The sequence below is a fragment of the Salmo salar genome, chromosome ssa29, assembly GCF_905237065.1.
Source record: "Salmo salar chromosome ssa29, Ssal_v3.1, whole genome shotgun sequence".
NCBI classification, from domain to species: Eukaryota; Metazoa; Chordata; class Actinopteri; order Salmoniformes; family Salmonidae; genus Salmo; species Salmo salar.
In genome coordinates this window covers 13479070-13495155 of record NC_059470.1, presented here as the reverse complement: position 1 = coordinate 13495155, position 16086 = coordinate 13479070, and the positions used below count along the sequence as shown (strand labels likewise).

General features: G+C 49.4%; 1 protein-coding gene across 1 annotated transcript in view; it reads right to left on the bottom strand.

Moving 5' to 3' along the window:
- The window catches only part of LOC106590179 (protein scribble homolog), a 103889-nt gene that overhangs the window by 22708 nt on the left and 65095 nt on the right, over positions 1 to 16086 (bottom strand). The window contains 19 exon segments of the mRNA XM_045710627.1: positions 281 to 361; positions 1902 to 2222; positions 2333 to 2410; positions 2622 to 2711; positions 5290 to 5352; positions 7488 to 7616; positions 7619 to 7903; positions 8144 to 8317; positions 8693 to 8818; positions 9432 to 9562; positions 10268 to 10434; positions 10809 to 11008; positions 11133 to 11251; positions 11680 to 11824; positions 11961 to 12035; positions 12843 to 12906; positions 13748 to 13804; positions 14099 to 14188; positions 15326 to 15404. Coding sequence (XP_045566583.1) covers positions 281 to 361; positions 1902 to 2222; positions 2333 to 2410; positions 2622 to 2711; positions 5290 to 5352; positions 7488 to 7616; positions 7619 to 7903; positions 8144 to 8317; positions 8693 to 8818; positions 9432 to 9562; positions 10268 to 10434; positions 10809 to 11008; positions 11133 to 11251; positions 11680 to 11824; positions 11961 to 12035; positions 12843 to 12906; positions 13748 to 13804; positions 14099 to 14188; positions 15326 to 15404 — 2474 coding nt within the window.

The window sequence follows — 16086 nt, the reverse complement described above, 5'->3', positions numbered from 1 at the left end:
ACATAGTTGAATGCACTCACTATGCAGTAAGTCACTCTGGAATACAGTGCTTGCTAAATGACTAAAATGTGTATGTTAACAGTTCAACTAAAACATTGGCATGAAAAATCTAAGAATTTAACTTAAGACAGGAGGAGGGCGAGAGAGAGGCGAGAAAAGCATGGGTGAGGTCCCAAATGGCTCTATTCCCCGGTCAGAAATAGTGCACCACACATGGAATAGGATTCCATTTGGGACGGCTCCATGGGGGTTAAAAACAGAGGAGTGGAGCAGTACTCACGGTGATGACCCTGTCCCCGACGCGGAGCGTGCTGTCTCGGTGGGCCGCCCCTCCCTCTGCGATACGGGAGATGTAGATGCCCTGAAGACACGGACAGAGTCAGGAGACCGATCATAATGCGATGCCCTTTGGTTTAACCTACAGTGACGTGTCTGCTAGCTGTGTGACCTGGTCACCCGGGGGGGGTGAGACTGGTGCAACAATGCCCTGCTAGCTCCATCAGTGCCAGTCAGTCAGTCCATTCTGGGACGGCGGTTACCACAGGGTCAGCAGGGGACGTCCCGTAACGAGTAAATATAGCCTTGCACAGTTATATTCACGGTCACTAGTCTAATGCTGCTCGCAATAGTTGGCTTGGGCTTGTTCAGAAGTATTTCTGTGGTTGGTTGTGAGCACAAGAACACCATAATGCCTTTTTATTACACTCCACTACCAACAACTACACAAACAAACCCAATATTTGGCTGAAAACATATACAAAATATTGAGAGGTCGCACTCAACAAAAAAATAGTCATAATTCTCTCCTACCGCAGTAAAATAAAGTTCAGAGGTGGCTAAGGCTACAGACCAGGAACACCTCATGGACAACAGAGTCGCCGCTCACTGTGACCCTGAGCCCTCCAATCCCTTTGCCTGAAGAGGAGAGTTCCACAAGCTGCAACGACGACCAAACTCCTCGTTGGACTTTACAAACCATCAAATCAAACTTAATTTGTCACGTGCGCCGAATACAACAAGTGTAGACTTTACCGTGAAATGCTTACTTACAAGCACTTAACTCTTCTTGAACTGGCCTGTTTGGTTAAGAAAACATTTACCAAGTAGACTAAAGTCATAATAAAAAGTAACACAATAATAATAACGAGGCTATATACAGGGGGCACCGATACCGAGTCAGTGTGCGGGGGTACAGGCTAGTTGAGGTAATCTGTACATGTAGGTGGGGGGTGAAGTGATTATGCATAGATAAAACATCGTGTACACGTGCAGACAAAGTGCAGGCCTACTCCTAGCCCGCCTCAACAGAGACCATCTTGATCCATTCCAGAAAAGGCACATGACTTACAGACTCCAGCGGTGAGCATCTCCGTTTCTGTCTGTGGGCTCCCTGGGCTACGGGTGTCTGTTTGAGACCAGTATTGCACAGGACATGTAGCCATGAATGTGGCCAATGCGGTGGCCCCGCAAAAAATACCCACATGCCAGTTACACAGGACCTATCAGGGTGTCAAGGCTCGCTTGTCATATCGGTCTCCTTGGCGACGGCTGTAAAACGTCAGGAGTGGAAAAGTGGCTGTCAGAATGATGGAAACCTTGGAGGGGTTGAAGGCTATGACTGGGCATTAAACAGGTAGGAAACGTACCACTCCGGACTAGACTTCTCCCTCTAACGCTGTAGCTAGTGCAGTTAGAGGGTGCCGTTGACTTGTGAAGTGGGACAACCTGACACCACACACACACACACACACACACACCACGGTGTTTCACCACGAAGGGATTAAATATTCATCAGGGATGAAACGGCGTCCAATATTCCTCCACCACACAACCTAGATATGGGAACTGTACGGCATGTCTCACTGTGTCTGCTGTACACTAAGGACGCGTGTCTCTCTCACCAAGTCCCCCGTGCGGTAGGCCGTGGAACCCTTGCCCCCGGCGATGCTGAAGCCCAGGCCCTTGTCGTTGCGGACCAGGCAGGTAGACCGCCTGTGTCGGGGGCCTGCTGGGGAGCTGGCCTCCATGCAGAAGGGCAGCCCGCTGGCCCGTCTCTCCCGGGGGAAGTAATCGTCCTCGGGCCTCAGCGGCGTGGTGGTGATGGCGTTCTCCGGCTCCACCATGTGCTCCCGGATGACGCTCATTGAGACAGCGGTGCCCGAGCTGCGCAGGGCTTCCACCGCCGTGTGGTGCTCCGCCCCCTGGAGGGCCACGCCGTTCACCTGAGAGGGAGGGAGCGGAAACCATGGTTCACATGGCTCTCTCTACAGTCAAAAGGCCTGTTCATGTAGACCATGAATGCAACATCTTATCGTGCGTGCACAGACTTTACCTCGAGGAGTTTGTCTCCCACTTTGACCCCAGCCCGGGCTGCAGGTCCGTCCTCAGACACCCTGGAGATGAAGATGCCCTGGAGGGACAGACAGAGAGACGGACAGACTCTAGTACACAGTCACAAGTACCAATAGGTCCGCAGATTAGGAAAGCATCCCAAATAGTACCCTGTTCCCCATGTAGTGCACTATTTTTGAACCAGTGCCCCGTAGAGCAGTAAATGGGGAATATGGGACGCAGCCCATCTGTACATTTAGGAAGTGTCCACAGCGGTCCTCGGCCCTCACCTCATCATCCCCCTTGTAGGGTGTGGACCCCTTTCCTCCGGCTATGCTGATGCCCAGACCCCCAGTTTGCCGTAGAATGGTCAGGTTGTGCTGGAAATGGAGAAGAGGGGGTCAGCGCACTGAGTGGAGACGCCCCCGTACAACAGCCCTATCGTCAGATAGACAGGCTGGGACAAGAGGGAGGAGGACTGCGGCATTGACACAGACTAGGGACAGACAAGACAAGACAGGGGCTACTCTGGTCTCAGGGCTAAACTCAACAAGTGTATGTTGAATGAGGGGGAAAAAACAAGAGCGTGTTGCCTTGCATCTCACATTGCAGAGTAGCTACATTAACTTATCAAAAGGCTGCCATTTTGGAGTTGAAGCAGGAAGAAAGCAGTATCATTAAACGGTAGTACTAAACTAATTACCCATCATATCACAATGCATTGACATTAGCCCAAAGACACATAGTGAAACAACTGGACAAACAACTGGACAAACAACTGGACAAACAACTGGACAAACAACTGGACAAACACGTACTCCTTTTGACATAAAAACAGTTTCAGACACTAGCACGGAGGTGTGTATTTGGGGAGGGGGCTGTATGTAACACAATACTATGTCATGGAACAGTCACAAGGGGGGGGGGGTACACGAGACACTAAGAATCATAACATGTATGGGTCTGAACTGGGTGTGTGAATGCTGTCCGCGCAAGCCATGCAGAGTGGGGGGGTGAGGGTGAAAGATAAGTGGGAGCGAGAGAGGAAAGAAAGAGTTGAGTGAAAGTGCTGCATTGGGGGGGGGTGATTCCGTTGGGTCGTCAACGACGACGAGGCTCCGTTCTCTCACAAACTCGTTGTCACCGTTGCAAAACACGGGCACATGACGCACATGCCAACCAATCCACAGGCATCCTCACCAGAAGTGCAGTCACTCACCAAGGATTCCTCCACAAATCAGAGCCACACAATCACTCCATTATGAACAGTGTTACTTCTTTGAAGGTCATTTTAACCAAATGAATGATCAAAAATACTTTTATGCCATTACTAGGTACATACCACCATGAACAAATTACCAAAATGATTGAATTTCTTGTGGAAGAATGGTGTCGCATCCCTCCAATAGAGTTCCAGAATCTATGCCAAGGTGCATTGAAGCTGTTCTGGCTCATGGTGGCCCAACGCCCTACTGAGACACTTTTCGACTAACACCAATGTTACACTAGCGTATACACTTACGTTATACTGGGGAAACTGTGTTGTTTCCATAGCTAGGGCTGACAGTGAGGACTTGTGAAGAGCAGAATCAAGACCCTTGCTTTGTGAGAAGGTGTTAAAGTTCACATTTAGCCATTTAGGTAAATACCAGCTGAAAAGTACCAGTGGTCTAGCTTCGACCCCAAGTAGGAGCAGGTCTGCTGGAGTCATGGCCCAGAGACACGTGTGCCAGCCCGCATAGATGGAAACAGAAAAGTCTGAGCCTTCTGGGTAAAACACCAGGGGAAATCCCGAATGGAAATGCACCACGCATGTCGACGTTTCCTTTATTTTGGCAGTTACCTGTAATGCTACCGCTCAAAATGGCACCATCCTATCATTTCAAAACGAACGTTCATAGAATGAATACAGAAATAGAATTATCCATCCCAAACAATGGACATTTAACCAGAATCGTATTTACTGTGTCGGGTGTTTCACACATCCTTGGTGTCTCTACTGAATGTTAAGTTCTGAACAGAACTGATAAGCTGCTTGGTGGTTCTTGAGCTATTCATCCGTGCAGATCACTGAGCAAAGTGCTTACACTCTGGACTGAAATCACTGTACAGAGCCAGGCGGAGTCCCAAATGGCACCCCATTCCCTACATAGTGTGCTACTTTTGACCAGGTCCCTATGGGCCCTGGTCAAAAGTCGTGCCCTATATAGGGAATAGGGTGCCATTTGAGACGTAACCCGGTGTGTGTCCTTGTCATACGTTGGAAGATGGACGGTGTGGCACCAGTGGAAACGGCTGGTTTTAGCATACAATTCAACTGTTATTTCATGATGCACGTGTTCTCACAAAAAGGTACGCAATTATTTTAGATATCTTTTAGAAGACACATTTGTCCTGGTTAGAATCTGTGTGGGCCAGATCCCTGCTAGTGCCTGGTGAGAAACTAACACCTGAAAGAAGACGGACCTCCTCCATCACAGACAGCAGCACAAGCAGCCCATTCACTCCAGGGCCTCTCAGCCTGAACAGGGGGATGAAGAAGAGGAGAAGAAGAAGAGGGGGGGGGGGGAGGAGCCACAGCGTGGTAGAACCCGACAATGGGGTAGGACGTCATTGAATGGTAACCACAGATTTGCCGCAGGTAGAATCTACCCACCTTTCTTACAATTCGTATAACCTTACTGTTACAGATATCATTTGAATCCTAAAACCCTCTGTCCATTTTAGTCCCCTTCAAGTTCTGTTAGTCCGCGTCGAGTTCTATCACGCTGGTGGTCCAATGGAGAGTTGTGGTGAGCATTTCCCTGGCGATTGGCTTGGATTAATCATGGATTTTTGTGGGCTGTTTTTTGGTTCCCCTCTGAGAGCCAGCGGGTGGGTGAAGGGGTGAGTGAGTGGGGGAACGAGAGAGAGAGGGGGGGGAGTGGATGGATGGAGTGAGAGAGAGTAAGTACAGACCTCTTCCTCCTCAATTCGAGCAGGCTCAATCAGCAGATTATTGACTTGATCAAATGACACCCCCTGTTAGGACAGGAACCAGCGAGAGGCATGCGGATTAGTGAGGCCAAAATAACTAAATATGCACACAAGCATACTCCAACCAAAACAAAATCGGATAAATCAAAAACAGAACACCGCGCACACACACACACGCATACAAACGCATCAAAGAACAGTAACACACACACACACTCAGCCACAGGGATAAACCCAAAAAAGATCATATCCACTATTGTATAGTGGTTGAACTAGGGACTACATTTGATATGGCCAATTTCATCGCCAGTTGAGGTCATTTGAACAGTGGCAACATCGGTCACACACATCACTCACTCCCCAGCCACCAGAAGCGGAAGCAGGCAGGGGTGGAAACTCGAGACCCAGGATGAGGTGAGTTACAGGCCACACGGGGAGGGCAGCTTGTGTTCAGAAAGAGAAGCGGGGGGAAAGAAAGCAGTGGCTCCCAGCGTAAAGTTCCCTCCAGCCTATAGACAGACACCACAGGAAACCCTGTTCCTCTTTAAAGTCATTTCATTTCTACACCTTCTACTATGCAGCAATCATTATATCCGAACACCTCCAATCAGCATTAGATATTGTATGGCTTTGCATGTACTCCCAAGTGATTGTGTTTGCAGAGCTAAAGAAAGGTGACAGCCTCAGACAAAATAACTGTGAAAAGCCATTGGCGCGTTTCCCTACAATGTGAAATGTGCAGCAAAATGGTGAGGGGTTGTTCCGTGCTCTAGGTGTACATTTAGCATAAAGCGGTTTGTCTGGGTCTCAACATTTCCACCTCGGCCAAGAGGAATTCTGGATGGTCGGTAGACAAATCAGGCACCACACGCAGACATACACGCCATCATTCAATGCATGTTATTCAGCAGCGCTAGTGGTGATTACGATTAATAAATCAATTCCGATACAATAAATGGTATTCCGAGTCATACATTTCAAGAGCCATATCCACACACTCTCACTAAACACACAAATGTAGGAAAGCAGGTAAGGGACAGTTGATTAACCAAAAACAACAGCAGACAGCAAATGATATGGAGAGAAGCGTAGTACTGAGGTGGGGCAGACAAAGTCATGGTGAAGGAGGCCAGCAGGAGGCCAGCATAGGAGTCTAGTGCACAGCTGATGGGGGTTGGGGGATTCAGCATTTAATAGACCGTCACTTTCTACGAAGCAGATTTGATGGGTATTATTGATAAGTAGTCCTTGAGATGCTCAGAGGAGCCACAAGAGGGAGCTCCACTCTGAGCAGTCTGGGTAGTGTGTGGATAAAAGAATATGGTTTGTCCAAAAATGGCACCCTTTATAGTGTACTACGTTTGGACCAGGGATTTAAGGAGACATTTGGTACACAGCCTTTGACTAAAGGAGTGAAACGTGTCCTGACTTGGTGCGCGCTGGCCGTCCGTTTGTAAAACCGTCGGTCTGTCTGACGACATTAACAAAACGTTTATCAAATACTGTTAATGAGAAAGTCCACTCGTTAGTTATGTCTTTTATCAAGTTACCGAATACCGGCTACCGCCGTCTGTGACCGTAAGAACGAAACCTGCTTGTGTGGGACAGAGAGAGCAACGTAAAAGCACGAGCGCAAAGCCATAAGACAACTCCCGGCAAACATCCCCGGCAAACATCCCCGTATCCATTGCTTTGTTTTTCCTATGCACAGCAACACGGCATGCAATGTCATCTCCGAAATCCAAACCAGTGCCAGCAGTCCAGACCGAATGCAGGTTGCACGGTGACAGAGCGACGGGGAGCTTCTATGCACTTGCGTGTCCAGGGTGTGCATAGAGGCGAGCAGCAGGCCACTAACATGTCAGCGTGAAGAGAGAAGGTGTGCAAGAGCTTCATTCAACTGTCAGCTTCATGAGGCAAAACACGAGAGGAAAACCTAGTCCGTGCCCGTCCTGGCTAATTTGAAATTGGGATACATGGTTAGGGCGTGGAGTTTCACGTGACCAGCTGACCCCTGTTAGTCTAGTCAAGTTATCAGAAAAAACATGAGAGTCCTGAACACGATAGCTGCATGATATGATCGTGTGTACGTTTCAGTTTTGTACTACTACTCATTATAGACTATGTACATACTGTAAACATGTGTTCTCTACCCCCACCCCACCACAAGCCCAGGTTACCTTGACCGGCTGCAGGGAGGAGTTGGCATGAAGCAGACTCCTATCCTCCAGCTCTGGCTCTTCTATCCTGTTGTGGCGCTGTGGAGTTACCATACACTCATCCCCTTCCTCCTCCTCATCCTCCTCCTCTCCTCGGGGGCAGTGTGGTGCGAGGCGGGGTGTTGGGCCAGGTGAGCGTCGGGGCTGAAGCCCTGCAGTAACGCGGCCACCGCCTCGGGTTTTGGCAGCTTGGTGATCTTGAAGTGCTTCTTGTAGTGCGGCGTGTCCTTCCTGATCAGACGCTGCTTCTCCGTGGGGAACTGGGGCCTCTGTTGTTCCTCTTCGTAGCCGTGTGGGACCCCATCCTCGCCCTCCTCATCGTCACCATTCTCGTCCCCACCCCGGTACATGGGCTCCTCTGCAAAGTGCACCGTGGGCTGGTGGGAGAGGGGATGGTGTGAGTGAAGGGAGAGAAAGAAAGAGCAGGAGGGGAGAGATCGTAGTCAAGACGAGGACATCTCTCAAGTTACTGTTATGCATGATTAATTAATTGACCTGACCAGGAGAAAGTATATAACTAGGGTACATAGTTTTTCCTGGCCAAGTAAAACTCCAGGCCTTAAAAAGGCAGCTCCAGTACTAGGTGACTAACAGACTGTCATAGTAGTGAAACTCACCTCTACGTACTCCACCTCCATCTCATCTAGCTCCTCCTCCTCCTGGGGGCCACGCCCACCCACCAGGTCTGTGGTCATCAGGCCCCGCCGCTCTTCGTGGGAGTTGGCAGAGGCCGTGCTGTTGGACGCCGCAGAGTCGTGGCTCTGATTGGACAGATCGCTCAGCCGCTTCTCCTGCAACCACCAATCACACGGCGGGAATGGGAAAAACAGAATCCTGGATTGGTGACCAACAGGTAACACTCAGATTCTGTCAGAACGTTACACAATAACCCATGACGCCGACTGCCCAGAAATAACCCACTTCTTACTTGGGATACACAGGCTTTACTTTGTGTGTGCGTGTCCCAAATGGACCCTGGTCAAAAGAAGTGCACTATAAATGGGCAATAGGGTGACATTTAGGACGCAACCTTTGATTTATATTTGTGCTCATGGATCTCAAGTAGGGTGCCATGTAGGATGTCCAGTGGCGTGTTGGTGATGTGTTGGTGATGTGTTGGTGATGTGGTGGTGATGTGGTGGTGATGTGGTGGTGATGTGGTGTACCTCAGCACCAGGGGACTCCGTCTCTCCATCAGCTCTGGACGTGTAGGCCTCGTTCCTCCTCTCCTCAATCACTTTCTTCATCACCTTCAGCTCACTGTGGTGCGGTGTCGCCCGCCGCTGGAGACCCTGCACACACGCACCAGTAAACTCCCCAGACTGACAGCCCGTCTACAGTCAATTACAGACAGTCCTCCTCAGGCAAACAGTAAATCAAGACCCAAGGACAAAGTAGGACCGATTTGTGACGCTGCCGAAACAATGACTGATTGTCTGACTGGACGTCCTCTCCATCATGTTACTTTCACCTGATGACATGTCAGATCAGAGGTCACAGTGGGAGAGGAATGGACAAGGAAGCGACGTTGAGAGCCAGCCATCGAGTGCTTCACTATAGAATGTGTTGGCTCGCGAAGCGCAGGAGTCACGTGAACAAAGCTCCTTATCAGCGACCGGGGTTCAATCCCCACGTCCACCCTTCCCCACTGTTACTCCCACCGGCCTGTATCCCCCTCGCATTTCATAACGGTCCAAATAAAGTGCCAAAATAACCTACAAAATGTATTTAAAAACAAAGCGTATTCATTCTCTCGTTACTCATTGTGTATTATGTACTACTAGTGTTATAATTTGTGTCTCTGCATTGTTGGGAAGGGCCCAATAGGTAAGCATTTCATTGTTCGTCTACACATGTCGTTTGTGAAGCACGTGACAAACACAGCTGTATTTTGATTTCTCTTACCCTGCGCTCCGCGGCCGCCTCGTCGTCCTCCGCCTCCTGCTTGGTGGTCTCCTCCTGGAACTGGATGACTGACACGCGGTTCAGATTGCTGTCTGTCCAGCTGTCATCCACACTGTTCTGGAGCAGGTTCTCTGTAGGGAGAGACCGGATCGAAGAGAGGGACCGACTTACAAATCAGGTCGGACCTTCCAACAACTAACAAGATAGTGAATTACTGGATTGAAAAAAATAATTATGTTTTGATGGTACATGGGATGAATGGATGTTAGGAGAAGTGATGTTAGGTAAATCTGGGTTGAGTCAAACAGGAGAGCGAGAAGGACTCTGGGTTATAAACACAGGCTACGCTTCCAATAGTTAACATTAGATGACAGCAGGATAGATGAGCATCGTCACTGGACCCAAACGGTCACCGTTATGGAGCAGGGAGCTAACGGGGGTTACTGGCCTGCTACGTTTGACGTGTAACTGTGACCAAGCGCCAGACGCTCCCATTCACTTCAATGAGACCTTGGCGTAAGCGGCACGGGTCCAGGATTGGGTTTTTATTTTCAAGATCTCGATGCACAGCCCACACCCGAGAACAATTGATGAAGTGGCTTTGCGCTCTGCTCACGCTGGTCAAACGTTACACTTCCAGCGTAGCAGGTGAAACGCCTACCGTGTTAAGTTAGAGGAAGTGAAGGAAAGAGGATATGCAGAGAGAGAGAGTGAAGAGAGAGGTAAAGAAAGTCTGTAAATAGTGAAAAAAACCTAGGACAAAGATGAGAACAGAGGTAGTGAGAGAGGGGGAAGAAGATCGTGATGAAGATGACGGCGGCGTAAGGCTAACTCACCCAGGCTAGAGGAAGGCTGCTGGGGTAGCAGGTAGCAGGTGAGCACCTTCTCCCCGGTGCTCTCCTCATCCTCCGTCTGGAACTTGAGCATGGGCTGGGACTGGTTCTCTGCCAGCCACATGGCCTTCAGGTTGAGGTTGGCCAGGGCAAACGGCAGGTTCTGTAACCTGGGCACACCACACAACACCGTCAACAACATGGACTCAACATATGGAAAGTACTACTCTGATTTAGAAGAATACATCCGGTGTGGCTCAGGTGGTAGAATATTGCGCTGGCAACGTCAGGACCGTGGGTTCAGTTCCTGCTGAGGCCCCTCCTATGAAAATGTACGCACGCCCTGCCGTAACTCGCTTTGGAAACAGCGTCTGCTAAACGGCATACATTACATTACTATTCAATTGTAAGGCTTGATAAATGTAAAATAAAATCAAGCGAAGGAGCTCAGACGACTTGAGGAGCGGCGATACTAGATATAAGAGTGGATCGCACCAACGCCACTGAGTTGCGGGACCTACATGGGAGGCGTAGCGGGGGTTACCTGTTCCCTGCCACGTCTAGCACGTGGAGCTCGGTGGCGTCGGCCAGTTGGGCAGGCAGCTTGGCCACGCGGTTGTCCCTGAGGGAGAGCACGTTGAGGCTGGCGCAGCCGCCCAGCTCATCGGGCACGCCGCCCAGCCGGTTGCGGTCCGCATTCAGGTTGGTCAGCTTCTTCAGCTTGCCCAGCGAGCGAGGCAGAGTCTACAGAATCAAACATTTACACATTTCATGAATATTAAAAATAATGCATCTCAAGGGGGTTGTTCAAATTAAAAAGGCAATGAAGTCTACATTTGTTCTGAACCGAAGAAACGTGGTTCTGTACCTGTAAGAGGTTCTCGGTCAGCACGAGTTCAGTCAGGTTCTCACACTCTCCTATGGAGTCGCTCAGGTGGGTCAGTCGGTTCTGGTCCACTTTCAGGATGGACAGCTGCTTCAGAGAGCCTGGAGAAACAACAAAACATCGAGTCACCCGGGTCGTATTCATTAGCGCACGTCGTAGAAAAATGTTTCGTAACGGAAAATGAAAACGTGTTTATTGGACAAGCTCAGGTCCCTTTTTAAGTCAGTTATTGTCTGTTTGGCTCATAATGAACATGAGCAAGCTTTTATGTCAGTTTACTAGCATTATTTCCCCAATAGGGGGCGGTGTGGTTCTTCATGATTCAAGTGCATTACCAATTGCATTCAGGCAACGATAATGTCCATGGGTCTACTTATTGGTAAAAAAAAACAGACACCTTGGCAAAGAGTACTTTTTAAAAAGTTCAGTTTGACAATGAAGCTACTGTGTAAACCAGTTCAGGTGAACAAGGCACTGTACAAAGGGACAGAATGCCATCAGTTAATCTTTTGTCCCTCCCTCCTCTCACCTATGCTGTCAGGGACCACCTCCAGGAGGTTTTGTGTGAGCAGCAGGTCAGTGAGGGCCAGCAGGCCGCTCAGCTCCGAGGGCAACTCCTCCAGGCGGTTCTCTGACATGTCCAGACACACCAGCCTCCGCAGGTTCCCCAGCTCCTACACACACACAGGCACAGCAATGGTGTTTAGTGTGAATACTCACTCAAATGTACGTGATGGGTTTCATACTGAGCAACGTTCTGAGTCTAAGCGAATAAGATGGGCATAGATGATGAGCCAGGACCATACTTACTGGTGGCAATGAGGAGAGCTGGTTACGGTCCAACCACAGCTCCCGTAGCTTAGGGAGAGCACCGAGTGTGTCTGGCTGTTAGAGATAGAGAGAGGGGAAAAAGAGAGAGAAGGTAAACAGAGGGCATGATGTATGTCATCGTTGCTCTGCTTTGTGACGCGAGGCCAGGCGACCAGGTGTTCTGAGCTAAAGCGAGCGGGAACAAACACGCAGCATCCACTTAAATATGCATCATTTGGGAAGAGAAGAGGATGGGTGGCTACATAAACACACATCATACGCCCCAAATACCCCCATTCCACTCTACATATGCACGCCCACGCACTGTTCCCGTTGGCTATGCCCATACACCAAACAGATCAAAGCATGTTGCTATCCAAAACAAGATGGGTCCTGTTCCAATTCAATTTGAAAAAAAATAAAATAACATTCTTTATCCCTGCAGGGCAATTCACTTTGAGCTCTAAAAAAAAGCATTGGGAATCAATCCCAGAAAACACAAAACCTGTGAAAATGACCCCAGACTGTATTTGAGTGATAAATGACATTAAAAAAGACTTAGCATCCCTGTCGAGGCTGAGCAGTGTACAGTATGACAGGCAGGGTGTCAGGCGGTAGCATGACGTCAGGTTGTTTGCTCAGCCTACGCCCTTGTCAGCTCAACAGGCACTGTTTACCCTGTCCCAATGAGAAGGCTAGCCAGGCAGGCGTTCCCATGCTCAAACAAACAGGACTCAAGGGTACAACTATGGGTGTGTCCCAAATGGCACCCTATTCTCTTTATAGTGCATGAGGGCCCATAGCGCTCCGGTAAAAGTAGTGCACTCTAAATATCTATATATTTATATAGGGAATAGGGTGCCATTTGGAGCTTGTTCTTACCAACACTTCCAGTTCATTGCTGCCCAGGTCCAGCTGTTCCAGTTTCACCAGGAAAGAGAGCGACCTGGATAAGAGAAACAATCAATCATAGAAACCCTGAAGTAAATGGGGACTACTGCATAGACACAGTCTTGTCGAAACACACTCAGTTTTAGAACAGATTTATAATCTATACAGAAACGCATCAAGACGACATCTGGACTGTTACAGTCAGGACCAGATATGCTAAATCACTAACCATCACGCCCCAATCTTTCACACGCACAGTCACGACAAGCCAAGCTTGTCATTCACACGCACAGTCACGACAAGCCAAGCTTGTCATTCACACACACACTATAAATAACCCAAACTATTACCTCATCCCCTACAGTATTTATTTATTTTGCTCCCTTGCACCCCAGCATTTCTACTGCACATTCACCTACTGCAAATCTACAATTCCAGTGTTTTTACTTGCTATATTGTATTTACTTCACCACCGTGGCCTTTTTATTGCCTTTACCTCCCTTATCTCACCTCATTTTCTCACATTGTATATAGACTTGTTTTTGTACTGTATGTTTGTTTATTCCATGTGTAACTCTGTGTTGTTTGTGTCGCACTGCTTTGCTTTATCTTGGCCAGGTCGCAGTTGTTAATGAGAACTTGTTCTCAACTAGCCTACCTGGTTAAATAAAGGTAAAACAATAAATAAATAAATAAATAAATAATGACAACTGCATCTATAGAAAAGGGAGCTACTACTGCGGTTAACTAGTGAACAGATGGACTAGTGATGATTGAGGACTCCATTGTGCTTCAAATCACTAGTTGTATCATCAAGGACTCCTTTTTAGGAAACAACCACCTTTGTTAGCATGGAGGGATGCTGGGAACTATGCCAGGCTAAAGAGGCCACTTACGTGGGCAGGGACTTGAGCAGGTTCTCCCTGAGCTCCAGCGTCACCAGGTTGGCCAGGCTGCAGGAGAGAGGGAGGAGGAGAGGTTAGTCAGATGGGGCGTCTGCTGGTCCTGGTTAACTTGGCATGGCGATGGGCCTCGTCCGTCTGGTCACTCAGAGCAGTCAGTCTGTCTGTCTGTCTGTCTGTCTGTCTGAGAGCCCACTGTGTCATGTAATTAGGCCTGTACCAATGTGTCATTTTACAGAACGAGGAGTTCAAATGTTTAGAGCAAGAAGGAAACCCGTGTCGGAGTTCAAATACCCATTCATGCAAGGTGGTCCGTCTGCATACTTTGTTGGTGTGTGTACTTACTTTCCTATGTCGTTGGGCAGTGTCTGCAGTGACACGTCGTTGAGGGCCAGGTGGGCGAGCCCTCGCAGCTGAGTGAAACCATCAGGCAACCTAGTGATGAGAGGACAGAAGACAGGAAAACAGATGGAAAGGGAGAAGGAGCGAGCGCGAGAGGGCGGAGCGCGAGCCGGGGGAGAGAGAGAGCGAGCGCGAGCCGGGGGAGAGAGAGAGCGAGCGCGAGCCGGGGGAGAGAGAGAGCGAGCGCGAGCCGGGGGAGAGAGAGAGCGAGCGCGAGCCGGGGAGAGAGAGAGCGAGCGAGCCGGGGAGAGAGAGCGCGAGCGAGCCGGGAGAGAGAGAGCGAGCGCGAGCGAGCCGGGAGAGAGAGAGCGAGCGCGAGCGAGCCGGGAGAGAGAGCGAGCGAGCCGGGGAGAGAGAGAGCGCGAGCGCGAGCGAGCCGGGGAGAGAGAGCGAGCGAGCCGGGGAGAGAGAGCGAGCGAGCCGGGGAGAGAGAGCGAGCGAGCCGGGGAGAGAGAGCGAGCGAGCCGGGGAGAGAGTCTTTCTCAATGGCCCTTCAACACCAGCCCTTGAAGCAGTTGGAATAGCTTCCTCCCCTGCCTATGTGTGTGTCCCAAATGGCACCCTATTCCCTTTTATTGTGCACTACTTTTGACCAGGGCCTGTAGTGCACTATATAGGGAATAGGGTGCCATTTGGGACGGACACACATTATGTGGCCAGATCCATCTGACAAAGCACTCACCATCACTACTGCTGCCAACAGTTATTTTCCTATTCTATAGGAGGAAGCTGCAGCAGGGAGAGGGTTTGCCTTGTCGAGCATTCCACTTCTATACTTAACGCCATGCTAGTTTCTGGGTCAGCGAACAGCGTACTGTAGCCTCACAAAGCCTCGTTCTCCTCCAGGCGTTTTGCTCATGTACATAATCTAGTAGTGAGAAAGGTCCTGCTCTGAGCCTTTGACACATCTGGGCGACAACTTGACATATAAATATATAGCAACTTGTTAAAATATTTCACTGTTTACTTCATTGTTTTGGGTTGTTTATCTTCAAGGCCATTATGGAAAGAAGGAAAGAATCACAATATGGCACAAGTGTGACAATGAATTACTGAAGTGCACCTCCCCCCATGTATCTCAAATGATAACTTGGTATGGCCCAGACATTTCCTCAAAGACAACAGGAAAGACGTAGAGAGAGAGAGGCGGCCCTGGACTGATCCACTAACCTGGAGAGGGGGTTTCCACTGAAGTCTGCAATCTCCAACGCCTTGCAGAACTTAATGCTCTCTGGGATCTCAGGAATGTCTGCGGAGAGAGCGAGTGGGGGGGGGGGGCACACTCAGCACGATAGACACAAACAGCGGGGTCACATTCTGAGACCACCACTTCAGTTTCCCCTCCCTTGTAATCACTAGCAGATGGGCTGGTGATGAGGGGAGAGGGGGACAAAGAACAGGGATGGATGGGGCAGAAAAGAGGATGAAAAGGGAAACCCCTTCACCTGTTCCCATAGACAAGACTATGATAATTACCATATGTTTCATACTGTACATAATCAGACATTCAAGTAACAGTCAGTGTCAATGTCATCAGCCTGATAGGTCCCATTTAAAAACGCTTGACTCGCGCGCGCACACACACACACTCTCTCTTTGGAGGACTACATTACGGTTGGTCTGTATCTGAACCTTAGATTTATGTATACTGCCAGAACTTGGCCATAACCTAATCTACACATAAAATCTGAAATCCATGTTAGGTTTAGGAGCCTGGTCCAACACATGGAGACTGGTTAGTGTGTTACTCTCCTGGGCAATAGAACCAAGGCAGCAGTAGCTGAGCACAGATGGACTAAGTCGTTAGGCCACATCTCCCACAGCTCTTGGCTCGGCTGGCAGCCCCTGATGCAGTCGGTCTGCGGCAGCAGGACAGATGTCTCATATAAACACTGCCCACTATGTGATATTTACAGCAAGGACACCGACTG